The sequence below is a fragment of the Podarcis liolepis genome, assembly GCF_965112155.1.
Source record: "Podarcis liolepis genome assembly, chromosome: 1".
Classification (NCBI taxonomy): Eukaryota; Metazoa; Chordata; class Lepidosauria; order Squamata; family Lacertidae; genus Podarcis; species Podarcis liolepis.
In genome coordinates this window covers 134,645,927-134,659,344 of record NC_139554.1, presented here as the reverse complement: position 1 = coordinate 134,659,344, position 13,418 = coordinate 134,645,927, and the positions used below count along the sequence as shown (strand labels likewise).

General features: G+C 44.3%; 1 protein-coding gene across 3 annotated transcripts in view; it reads left to right on the top strand.

Annotated features, from left to right (window-relative positions):
* MCM3AP (minichromosome maintenance complex component 3 associated protein) overlaps positions 1–13,418 on the top strand; it is a 47,680-nt gene that overhangs the window by 16,563 nt on the left and 17,699 nt on the right. For all 3 annotated transcript variants that reach the window (XM_083471689.1, XM_083471690.1, XM_083471691.1), the window contains 8 exons: positions 1,231–1,472; positions 1,928–2,109; positions 3,195–3,295; positions 6,400–6,531; positions 7,481–7,594; positions 8,688–8,840; positions 9,811–10,008; positions 11,537–11,605. In XM_083471689.1, coding sequence (XP_083327815.1) covers positions 1,231–1,472; positions 1,928–2,109; positions 3,195–3,295; positions 6,400–6,531; positions 7,481–7,594; positions 8,688–8,840; positions 9,811–10,008; positions 11,537–11,605 — 1,191 coding nt within the window. The remainder of the gene's footprint in view (positions 1–1,230; positions 1,473–1,927; positions 2,110–3,194; positions 3,296–6,399; positions 6,532–7,480; positions 7,595–8,687; positions 8,841–9,810; positions 10,009–11,536; positions 11,606–13,418) is intronic.

Sequence of the window (13,418 nt, the reverse complement as noted above, 5' to 3'; positions counted from 1 at the left end):
ATAGAGTTCAAGGAGCCTTGGTTTATCCAAGAGCTTTTATGAAAACTGTGGTGCAAAGGCTTTAATAGAGAAAGATGGATTTTAGTGACTGAAGCCAGCATCTCCTTCAGAAGGGTCAGTTCCCTGCATTAACCTCCTGTGTCCCACACATATCACAAAGTGGAAAGAATAAAATATTTACATTAAAAGTGTGGTCCTAACTTGACTTAGAGCTTCTCCCTTTTCCATTGTTAAACATCTCTCTAATAACCTACAAGTGTAACTGCTTTTATGGGTTGTATTAGAGGGTTCTTGGGCCTTTGACTCTAATCTTGACTGAAGTTGAACCAGAAAACAGTGGTAAGTAATGGCTGGAATCTGGGCATCACAATGGCATTCTCCTTTAATGGAGTTAAGATCCAGAACCGTCTGGTTTCATCTCTTTGCTCAAAAATAAAGAAGCTTGTGTCAAGCCCATGGACCATCTAGTTCAGGGGTAAGGAAACTTTTTAGCTCTGCGGACCAGACTCCTGTCCAAATCCCTTGCGCTTGCAAAGACCACCTGCTGCTGATCTGTTCAGGCCCCAATTTGGAGGTTGAAAGGATCAGTGCTGTCCAGGGTGGGGAGCTTTGCAATGTACAGGACGGCTTGGGAATCCAGTGGAGCTTCAAAAGAGGGGCACGGGGAAGCTCCTGGAGCATGGAAGGATTCTGTGTCTGCCCACTTTCCTGCTGCCCCTGCTGCTAGGCTCAGCAACAGAAGAGAGCCTGGGTCTTACCATTCTTCTCTTGCTTACAGTTGTAGCAGTGGCAGTAGTGGGAGGGGGGCAAGGAACAGAAATAATTCTTTCTCCTCTTTGTTCTTCCCTGCTGCTGCGGTGGTAAGCATGCTGGTAGAGAGAAGCTGTCCCCTCCTTGGGCAAGGGGCCCTCCGACTGCCCATCCTCCAGCCCATCAGCTGATGGGCGTTTGGGAGCAAGCCTTGTTCCAGCACAAAGGAGCAATCAGAAGCCCACTTGTTCCTTTGAAGCCCCACCCTTACCTGCTGCACAGCTGATGTCATGCATTATGCCACGTGCAAGGGGGCGGGCAGGGCTTGGCTTTCCCAAAGTAGCCTCCTGAGTTTGTTCTGCAGGGCAGAGGTTCCCCACCCCTGATCTAGTTGTGCATGCTAGATATATTTGCAAACCTCCATGTAGAAATCTTTGGCCTCGGGATCATTTGGCATGTGTTTTGTATTTCATTTTACAGTTTCGTGGAGTTGAATCGGTCTGCTTTTCTGGAACCAGAAAGCTTGCCCAAGCAAAAGAAATCCCTGTTTGTTGGGCAGAAGCTAACTGCTTCCGTTGGGGAAATTGTCAGCGGGGGAGTTTTACCACCTGTGATTCGCCACATACCTTTGTGTAGCTTTAACGCACAGAACAAATACACAGGGGAGAGTGCAGCAGTGGACTCGGCCAGCAGTAGTCAGAAAGCCAGTGTTGAGGCGACAGGTAAGCCAGAACTCACACACCCAGGATAGGGTGTGAAACTGTGCTCTTGAGTTGAAGGAGAATTATGTCATGGAAAAAAGCATATATGTGTGTTTTAAATTTGGTTTATTTTTCAACTTTTCAGCTTTTGCATTTGGCAGAACAGTTTAAAATAGTATTGAGTGATTAATAAGAGAATTTGAAAATAGGACCTGAGCATTAAAATAGTTTATTTGTATCCTTGACTTAATTTGTTAAGTATTTGATGTCTGTAAAAATCCTATAGACACCAGAGCTTGAACAGGAAGGTTTCTGCATGCAGAGCATGTCCCCATTGAGTTCTGGGTCCTTCCCTTCAGAATTGGCTCTTTTGAAGAAAAAAGTGGTTATCAGTGTTATTAAGATTGCGGTTTACCTTTCTAAGCAGCTCTTCCCTTTTAGCAGCTGGATATTGTATCTCTTGGTTTCACCCACAGAAACAAGAGCAGAAGACAGTAGTGGAGACCTGGAAGTCCTTCGAGCTCAGCCTCCGTTGTTGCTTTTACCACTCGTACCGGCACCTTTGCCTTCTGCTACAGGGTCCACTTTTCGGCCAATTTCACAACCTTCTCTTCCTCCTCCTCCTCCTCCCAAGCTTCAGCCTGTTTACAGTGATATGGTGAGGAGCTTCAGAAAATACATTCTACTTCTGTTTTGCTGCCACACAGTTCTTTAAAATGAGGAACGATACTTTATAAAGTCTTCTATTTTAATGTAAGTGTTTGTGGTGTAATTTCTAAAAGAGAAATGTGATGCAGGTACCACATAGGATGCTCTAATTAACAATTTGGCAAGATAGATACAGATGGTGTTTGGTATAATGGGATTACGACAAAGGGCTGCGCTGACCAACAGTGAAATTTATGGGAAGATCATCAAGGATAATATATAGTAATTTAAAAGGATGATGTTCAGTAGTATAAAAGTGTGTATGGTCATTTCAATTTAATTTAAACTAGCAGGAAATAAAGAAATATGTATGGAGAAGGCCTTAGGGGGCTGACAGTCTCTCGTATAATGCAGCTACAATAGAGGCAAATGCAGTCTTGAATGTCTTAGGCAAGACCTTTCCTGTCAGAATGGGGAGTACTGATAAACTCACCATGCAGATTTGGAAATTTTGTGTGGCAACAGTCATTCAGATCCAGCAGCAACAAATTTAAACTTGAGGAAGCCTAGCTTGGATCATTGCAGGGATTAAGAACGTCCTCTGTGAGTGGAGGTTGAAAGTGCAATTACCAGTTTGGGACTGAAGGCTGTGCAGCAGAATTTGGGGTAAATTACTTCGTTAAAGGATTTTGTCTAATAGACCCAACTGCTGTAATCTGAAGGTACCGTATTTTTCCGTCTATAAGATGCCCCCTGTTTTTGGGGACTCCAAATTAAGAAAATGGGGAGGATATATATAAAGAAATGCATAAGTAACATTTTTTTTTTTAAAAAAAGATTTTAGTTGTTTCACAGAAGGTCAAATTTAAGGCAATAATTGAACTAAATGACTCTGACACGCCTCCTAGTTCTGATCATGAGCCTAAAGTGTGATTAATATAACCTTTCTCTGTAGAGTGCATATTATTTACTGTTCTGTTCACATTTCTGAATTTTAAGAATGACCTATCATGCAGTAATATCATTTGGTTTTGCTTTTCAGAATGGAATGTTTTGAGTGTCGGATGCTAATTGCCAGTTCTTTCTTGTTCCCAGGACATTGCCGAAGTGGTTGAAGACCTTGTGCATGATGTGCTAGAAGGCGAATGCAGAGAAATTGGCTCCACAGGAGCAGCCTATGTGCAGACAGCAATATGGTAAATGCACTAATGCTGCACTCAGTATTATTTGAAGACATTCCAAGGAAGCCATTGCTATATCCAATCCATCTCAGCATACAATAACATAAGAAGAGTCCTGCTAGATCAGGCCAGAGGCCCAGCTAGTCCACTGGTCTTTAGCTTGTGGGCTGCAGCCTGGTCAGAGTTGGGCACAACAGGAGCGCAACCACCATGCAAATACATGGTAAAAGATTCAGAAATGGGATCCCAAATGCATGTTTGGGTTAAAAGTGGGTCCTGGGTCTGAAAAGGTTGAAGAGACCTCTTTAAGTCCAACATCCTATTCTCACAGTGGCCAACAGCTTGCAGAAATAGTTTGGATACTGTTTAGTCAGTGAAGGCCAACTGTCAAACTGGGCAGCTTTATTCATTTCACAAAAACTGATGATTGACAGCGGTGGCATGTTCTCCTCTCTCTCTCTCTCTTTTACGTGTAAACACATTACAGTGGTGCCTCGCAAGACGAAATTAATTCGTTCCGCAAGTTTTTTCTTCTTGCGAGTTTTTCGTCTTGCGATGCATGGTTTCCCATAGGAATGCATTGAAAATCAATTAATGCGTTCCTAGGGAAACCGCCTTCAGACCAGGTCCGGGGACAGTCTGTCCCCCGACCTCTTCTGAAGGCTGGGGGGGGGGGAACAAGGGCTTTTCTTCCCACTGCCAGCCTTCAGAAGGCTGTTCTGAAGGCTGGCGGCGGGAAGAAAAGCCCTTCTTCCCACCTCCCGCCCCGCAAGCTCCGGGGACAGGAGGGCTTTGCTGCCGACCGCCAGCATTTTAAAAGCCCCTGCTGTCCCGGGGCGATTTTAAAATGCTGGCGGGCGGGAGCGAAGCCTCCGCTGTCCCGGGGAGATTTTAAAATGCTGGGGGTCGGCAGCGAACGCTTCGCTCCCGCCCGCCAGCATTTTAAGATCGCCCGGGGCAGCGGAGAAGTCTCCGCTGTCCCGGGAAGGCAGGCGGGGGGGAGCAAAGACTTTTGCCCCCCGCCGGCCTTCAGAAGAGGTCCAGGACCTCTTCTGAAGGCCGGCTGTGGGCGAAAGTCTTTGCTCCCGACCGCCAGCAATTTAAAACAGGTCCCCGGAGATTTCCCTATGGGCTTTCGTCTTGCGAAGCAAGCCCATAGGGAAATTCGTCTTGCGAAGCGCCTCCAAAACAGAAAACCCTTTCGTCTTGCGGGTTTTCCGTCTCGCGAGGCGTTCGTCTTGCGGGGTAGCATTGTACTTGCCAAAGCAGGTTGGCATACTTGCTGTTGCAAACAACTGTGAAGTATTACCTGGAGATTGTTTAAAACCCAGCTTGGAACACCCAGAAATAAATGAACTGCCACATGGGGGAAATCACCGGTAACCATATTGCATTAATAATAATAATAAATTTTATTTATACTCTGCCCTCCCCAGCCAAGGCCGGGCTCAGGGCGGATAACAACCAATAATAAAAACAAGTTGAATGACTATAACTTAAAAACAAGATTAAAGTGCAACATTAAAACATTAAAATGCAGCCTCATCACAGGAGGAGATAGGAAAAAAGAAAAAAGGGGAGGGAATAAAATTGACTCCAAGCCAAAGGCCAGGTGGAACAACTCTGTCTTACAGGCCCTGTGGAAAGAAATCAGATCCTGCAGGGCCCTAGTCTCATGAGGCAGAGCGTTCCACCAGGCTGGAGCCAGTGTTGAAAAGCCCTGGCTCTGGTTGAGGCTAATCTGACTTCCTTAGGGCCTGGGACCTCTAGGGTGTTGCTATTTATGGACCTTAAGGTCCTCCGTGGGGCATAGTCTCTACTTTCTTGAAAACAGGACAGGAGAGCAGGCAGGGAAAGGTTAATCCATGCCTGACTGAGGGCAGGGCCTGCAAGTTTGATATACCTCCTGAAAAGGAAGCTCCTCTCATATTAAGCACATGACTTCAACCATATGAGGACACAACTCATGGCATGAAACAGTAAAGTTAATTCTGGAAGAGCACTAATGAACAAACCATCTAAATGATGTGGGAGGGGTACATCCTAGAGCACCTGTACTGCATGCAGAAGGTCCTGTCTTCAGTGTCCAACATCTGCAGGTGGTACTGGGAATGTCCCCTGTCTGAAGTTCTGTTGTTGAACAACTGTCAGCTTCAGCTCTCATGGCCAACAGCCAGGGGCAATGGAGGTTGTAGTTCATCAACATCTGGAGGGCCACAAGATGCCCATCCCTGGTTTAGACAATACTGATAAAGTTCCTGTGTTCCTACTTTCCACTTTGGGTTATGGTGCAGGAGAGGAGCAGGAAAGGAATATTCAAAAGCAGTGTCATCCCAGAAAGGGTCAGGAGAATGGCATATTTCAATAACCGGATGAAGGATCCCCTTGACTAATATAGTTTTGTAACACTGCGTAACATTAAGTGGTGGAACAGGTGGCTGTGCCGAATGTGTCTTCTGGTGGAGCATGGTGCTTCAAGCTGTGGAAACCGCAGATGTGGACAGTCAGTCATCTTGTGGAGATGAGAATGAGCCCTTGAGGATTCATTTGTGCTGTTGGAGCTTCTGTGCCTTCTAACCTACAAATAGAAATATGAAGAACCTCATGTTAAGGCTCTTCGTTGCAGTGAACTGGATTCAGGCAGTTTGGTAGGGCTCTCTTCCAACTCCTGTAAAATACCAAATTATTTTTTGCCCTGAAGGATGGATTGGTACAGAACACAATTCTTTCTTCTTGAAAAGAAATAAAGATCTCATTATCTCCCACCACTATGATGGAAATAAACATGACCCAAAACATTGACAAATTTGCATCCTGTTAGCATTCTTGGTTATGTCGGGAGCGCCCAAACTCAGATATGGCCTTTTAGCAGGGTGAAAGTAAGTCATAATGGGGGGGGGGGTCTCTTTAGATATCAAATCATGCCAGCTTTACTGTTCCTGCATCCCAAATGCATGTTTACAGAAATAAACAATAGAAAAAAATTCACATTATCACACAACATTACATGTGAATAGCAAACAGGCTTTTGTGGGGAGATTGGAAAAGTTCTGTTGCTGCAAATTTAGGCCTAGTTCTTTCTACTAACTCTTCACAATTGTTTCCTTTATTTTATGCAGGATCTCCAATGTTACTACAGATGAAATCATGACAGACGTGATGCTGGGAATCTTAAGGCAAATTGCTTCAGATGTAATCAGTGCAGAAAAACTGAGACTTGAAGAGGAAAGACGCCGTGCTGAAGAAGAGAGGCAAACATTCTTTATACTTGTAGTAGAAACTTTGAGACAAGGAGATGTAGATTGGAATACATTGTGGTACTTGTGTGGATAAGCCAGCCATAACACCCCAGCACCCCAGCGGGAGCGGAGTCCTGGAGAGGCAAGGGTCAGCAACACCCAGTGGCCAGGCTTCCCCACCCATGCGCTCAGCCTGGGTGGGAATGGGCTCTACATGTGTACCAACATGTGTAGAACTCTACACAATGCTCCCCTTCCTCTCCCTCATTGTATGAAGGTGCTCTGCGATGCACATCCCTTTTACCTATTGGCCAAATGCATGGACCGTGAGGAGGTATGACTCCCCCCCCCCCCAACATGCTGGCAGCAGGAGATGGATAACTTACACAGCCCCACCATCTTCATGCGCATTGTTTGAATGTGAATCTCTCATGTCAGGTGGGCTTGGTTGGGAAGGGGTTGTAGGTCAGTGGTCAAGCATCTGCTTCAGTCTCTGGCATGTTCAGCCCCAGACAGGACTGGGAAAGATTCCTGTCTGGAATCTTGGCTAGTCAGTTTAGGCAAAATTGAGCTACCTAGACCGATGGTCTGAGCTGTGTTATCAGCTCTCAGAGGTATGTTTCCTTCCATATCATTAAGTTTCTCTGTTCTAAATATTTGCACTTTGGTTGATTATTCCCTAAACGTTGTATTTGTGTTCATCTTAAAAATGAATGAATCAGGATAAATTGGCAGGACCCAGGCTTTACTTCTGTTTAATGCAATGTGCTAGGAATTTCAGCAATGAATGTAATCCGAATATGGTTAATGTTACTTGTATCCCTGTAATATTTTCATGCATTACACTTAATGCACTAGTTTTGACACTGCCGTTTTTAAAATATGGAGATACTTGGTTGCTTAAGATTTTACTTGTCTGTCATCTGCCTATAATGTGCGCGTGTTTTTCTCCTCTTCTTAGGCAGAAGCAGGAAATGGAGCAGTTCATAGAAATGTTGAGTGATTCGCTGCGTATGGCATTGACAGAAGAAGTGGTGAAGGAAATGGTGCAAGAGATTTCAGGAAAGGAGTTAAAGTAAGCAGTAAAACATGGGGATTTGCCTGTGAAATGGATGTCAGGACCAGCCCTATGCAGAATATGGGCTGGGTCAACACGAAGGAGCTTGGAGACCTAGATGTTAAAAAGCTCAAAATTTCAAATGTAGGCTTCCTAACTCTCTGTGCCCTGTGTTTTCACAGACATCTAGAGGAGGGGAACGGCCCCTTCTCACTTTCTTTGATAAAGTCTACTCTTCTTCGGATCACACAATGTTCTATCTTGAAGTAAAACTACATAAAGTAATGCCAATCAAATTAGGTAGTTTTGTTTTTTCTTCCCACCACAGCAATAACTGGTACAGTAATCTAGTTGAAAGGGACGCAGGTGGCACTGTGGGTTAACCACAGAGCCTAGGACTTGCCAATCAGAAGGTTGGCGGTTCGAATCCCCGCGACGGGGTGAGCTCCCATTGCTCGATCCCTGCTCCTGCCAACCTAGCAGTTCGAAAGCACATCAAAGTGCAAGTAGATAAATAGGTATCGCTCCAGCAGGAAGGTAAACGGCATTTCCGTGCGCTGCTCTGGTTCACCAGAAGCAGCTTAGTCATGCTGGCCACATGATCCGGAAGCTGTACGCCGGCTCCCTCGGCCAATAAAGCGAGATGAGCACCGCAACCCCAGAGTCGGCCACGACTGGACCTAATGGTCAGGGGTCCCTTTACCTTTACCTAATCTAGACACAGAATATCTAGGTGGTGATGTAGAAAAATGGATCAGTTCATGTCATATTACAAATTGGCACATATTTTTCAGTTTTTTTGTTGAAAAAGTCTTGATGCATCTCTGTGTGCAGAAGACAAGAGTTCCTATTTAAGCTATTTCTGCCGTTCTTATCACCATAACAATCGGGAAGTTTTTAATGTTTGATGTTTTACTATTTTTTATATATACTGTAAGCTGCCCAGAGTGGCTGGGGAAAGCCAACCAGATGAGCAGGGTATAAATATTATTATTATATTTTCAATTTTGTCTTTGAAAATTTTAAAGTGGCTTCGTTCATTGACAGAAATCCTGTATTTTTCATTTTCATTTTGCTTGTTACTGTGCTCTAATGCTTAATTTTGACCTAGGTGTGCCCTGGAGAAAGACCAAAGAGCACGCGTTGCCCGCTGCTCCAAGGAAGTCTGTGCTGAAATAATGGGTGTATTTTTGGAAGATGAGATTTTCCAGAGTGCTAAGGAGACCCTACAAGAACTCCAGTGTTTCTGCAAATACTTACAACGGTGGGTTAAATGAAGCTTTTCTGCAGCCAATTGACATAATATCTTGACTAGCATGTCAAGTTTATCAAAATTATATTCTACTCTTTCACAAAATAGCTAAGAGCAGCACATGTTAAGTCTCATTTTTATCTTTATTTTGTTACAGGTTTAATCTACTGTAGGAAAATAGGTTAGGTTGAGAAATGATTAAGAGCTATAAGTAAAATGATTTCTGAATGATGAATGGCTATCCCAACTGTGCTTTTCTTGCAAGCTCCTCTAGGAAATTTTCATGGTGCCAGTAGTGGCCCAAGAAGGAAAGGTGCATTCCTTCTGCCCTCCATTGATTTGAACTTCTTTGATGTCTGCTTGGCAGGCTTATCAGGGCCGCCCTTTTTAAAATGGGCTTTGTAGATTGTAAATCAAATTTCAAAGAGAAACTGATGTTGAGTTGAACTGCTCATGGCAGGGCTCAGGGTCAGGGCATTTATGTGATGACTCCTGATTGCAAAATAATTGAGTGGCTTTTCATTTATTTATTTTTTAAATATACACTGCTTGATTGGTTTCCTTTAAAACCCTCAAAGTGGTTTATTTTGTGTGTATTTTGAAGACCTTTATTTTTCCTGAAATGTGCAAGCCTACAGGAAAATTACATGAACATGTTAAGAATGAATTGTAACATTTTTTGGTGACAAACCAAACCCTATGGTCATATTTGGCTTAGCCAGCTTTCTGGCTGCAGTTTTGTCTGTGAATGAGAGCAGTTAAATGAGTAGGACCCTTCTTTTGTAGCAAGTGTTAATTGTTTATAGTTTTTATTATTATTGTAAAAGATACTGGATTCCACAGTGGCATAGATACTGTTGGATGTCTTTCGGCATTGTCCGCTTTTTATTTTACTGCTGTATGATTTGGTGATGGCCCTTGGCTAAGCAATAACCTTGATTTGAATAATTTTAATGAAATGCATTGATACTTTATCTTGCAGATGGAGGGAAGCTGTTGCAGCCCGGAAGAAATTGAAGCGTCAGATGAGATCTTTCCCAGCAGCTCCCTGTTGTGTAGATCCAAAACATAAATTGAAGGCTCTGTCTCCCAGCGCAGAATGTCCTATTGCCAGAGAGCACCTTGCTAAAATGATTGTAAACTTGGGACATGCAGGGAACCTTGGCATCTCCTGTCTTAGGTAAGTGCATCCTGGCCTGGCTCACACAATAGACTAAGACAAGCCTTGGCTTAAGCAAGAGCAGGAATGCAGATCTCTGGAGAGGAGTCTCTTCAGTGCTTTTTGCTGCTGCGCTGTGCTGAGCTTGGCTAGACGTGCCACTCAGTTGGGGGCTCCTGGCTTAACCACAAGCTCGGTTTGGCTCAGCGCAGTGGTCCCCAAACTTTTCCAATCGAGAGCGCTTGAAAGCTGCTGAGGGCCTTGATGGACCACTTAACAGTTTTTCTGCCTGTCATAGCTATTGTAATGGGTTGTGCTAGGTACTGTATAATTTTTTACAGACATGCCACAGATGACCTGAATGAACGGACCACAGTTTGGAAACCGCTAGCTTAGTGCATTGTGCAGACTGGGCCACTTTTTAATTGACCACTCTATAGCAGGGGTGTCAAACTCAAATTCATTGGGGGCCGCATCAGCAGTTTGGTCACCCTCAAAGGGTCGGTTGTATCTGTAACAAGTGGAGGTTTCCTGTGTAGAACGGCCGGCGCCACTAGAGGGCAGACGTTCTCTGGCTTGTAGGCTGCCGCGCATGCACTGAAGAGGCGGCTTTCTTGTGTCCCCCCAAAAAAGCGAGAATAAAAGGTGAAGGCTGGCGGCCGGCGGCAGCTACATGGGCCACATGACGAGGTCTGGCGGGCCAGATTCGGCCCGCGGGCCTTGTGTTTGACACCCGTGCTCTATAGGTTATAGAAATCAGTGGATATATAGTTTCTGCTAGTCACGTCCCCATGTGAAAAGAAAGAAAATGTGCTCCTTTTCATCATCCTCTGACCCCCGCCCCCCCCGTGCTTGTATTCTTTGTGTCTATTGCAGGGCCAGTCATGGTTTGTTGTGGTCCACATACACAGTTTACGTGGTTAAAAAAAGATGCATTTTGTTTTTTCAATGTTGAAATCCAATGTGTCCCATCATGTTTATTATGTCATATTTTGGTCACGTTTATTATTTTTTCAGTGTTGTGTGGAGGAGCCCCAAGAGAGTAAATACAATAAGCCTACAACTTAAGCGCATTTTACTTGTGTGCTCATTCAAACATTGAAAATGTTAAAAAAATTAAAAGGGGCAGAAAGGAGGTTCTAGGGAAAAATACTTTCTCAATATAATGTTGAAGCTATCAGTCCCTGAATTCTTTTACTCTTCAGTAATTCCCCATTAGACTTCTTTTTTTCCTCTGTAGACTTCTTTCTTCCCTCTGTATGAACAATTGTAGGTAAGGCACCTCTTAAAATTAATGTGCAACAGGCATCTCAATTGCAGCCATGTAGGTGATTACATCTGCAGCTAGATAGCTAGCTACTCCTTGAGGTAGCTTTGAAATCTCAGACAGACATAAATTCTTGTTAGTAACATTGGAATTCATGTCTTTGTACATGCTGGTCATATAAGAGGTTGTAAGATGGTCATTCTTTTGTAAGATGGTTTGAATGAGCCCCTTGCAAGATGGAAGGGGGAATGTGGACCAAATAAACACTTTGCTTATTTCTAGGCTCAGAAGTTTACAGAACAAGGCAATTCATCAAATGAAAGTGCAACATTTTTACCACCAGTTATTAAGGTATGTTAAAATTATTGAAGCTAAAGCACACATATGGCAAACTCCGGGATTGCCACCTGCAGTAACCCTAGAACAATTGTGAAGTGATAGATTCCAAAATGGATTTTGACTTGAATAAGTGCCTTTTAAAAAAGTACGTGTTCATGACCATCTATCAAACACTGAGTTAAAGACTGATTTTCTTTATAAAGGAGAACTAAGGGGGCAATACCTGACTTCCCAGGTTAAACCTTATCATGTTAGTTGTAAAAAAATAAATTAAAAAAAATCCTTCCAGTAGCACCTTAGAGACCAACTAAGTTTGTTATTGGTATGAGCTTTCGTGTGCATGCACAATTCTTCTTGTCTGTGGACTTCCCACGAGGCTCGGTAACTTGCAAGTTCCCACAGGCAGGGCCAGGGCTCTATGGAGGCAGCAGGACTGGAGTGGAGAATTGCTGCCACTGGGTGCCCTGCTGATTTCCTGTCTGCTTGCCCTGCTGTTCCTGCCACTGCTGGCCACTTACCCACCCACAAGGCCCTTTGCCACCCCCTTTGTCTTCTGCCTGCCTTGTTCAAAGGGAGCCCTTTCTCAGAGCACAGGGTTCTACACCAGGTGTCCAGGAAAGTACCTTCACCGCCAAGCCTAACAGCTTAAATTGCTATTTAAGCTTACTCCAAAGTAGCTAAACTTTTTCAAATGTTAAACTTTTCATTTTAATCAGCATTTGTAGCCACTGTGGCAGCAGAAGCGATCTGTCAGACACTGCTCCCAGACTACATCACTCTGTAGAAGGAGGGAGCCCCTTGGACTTTCCTCAGAGTGTGGCAAGATGGGGGCAGAGAACTTGCCAGCAGTGCTAGCACTAATGCAGTAGCAAAAGAGCAACAGAGGAAAAGAAATCTGGAAATGGGCTGTGGGGAGAGGAGGAGGAGGAGGAGGAGGAGGAGTATCTTGAGCTAGCCCTGATCCCAGATGCTAGGGTGATACTGCATAGATAAGCATGTATCTCTGTTTGGTGTGCTTTGGCTATCTGAGCTCTGCTGTGCATCCCGTTCTAACTATTTCCCGGTTTAAGAACTCTACCAGCCAACCAGCACAGACACTTACTTTCCATCTTGGAGAGAAGCACAACCAGCCCTTGCTCCTGAAGATTCTGTACACTTGTAACAACCTGTTCTTATGCAGTCTTAGCCTTCTGTGTATGAAGAGAGACAAATAGAAATTTGCCTTTTGTCTGAAGCAGATGTAACTATGCAATGTAAGAGTATATGAGTTGCACGCAGAGAGGGTTTGGATTGTGCTCCTAGATCGAATCAAGGCTCTGTTAGATTAACAGATCAATACAGCATTTATAATCTACAAAACAATATATAAAACAGTATTTAATCTATAAAACAATATTAACAACACAGGCAAAATAGCAACTGCAAAAAACAAACTAAGCATACACACACTCTCTGGACCCCCATCACTCATAATCTTTCGCTCTGTTCAGTTCATTAAAATACGCATAAAATGCATAAAATTCCTGTTGCTAAGGCAGCTTAGCCAGATGTTGCGCCTGCTAGACTCCTTGGGTAGTGGGCCATGGGGGAGACACTGGGGCTCTTGGGCCTGCCACCAGTGGTTAGGTGGACTCTGGGTAGCTTGCCCAGGCGCTGTTGAGGAGAAACTCACCCTCCTTGCTCTTGATGATCTGGAGGCTCATTCCCACTCAAGGAAGCCCAAGGCAAGCCTGTCCCTCCAGAGTGATGAGTTGCGGCTGCACTTGGTGTTGAGGCCGGCCAGGAAATCCAGCTGTGCCTCCATACCCAGGACACTCTCGCTGCG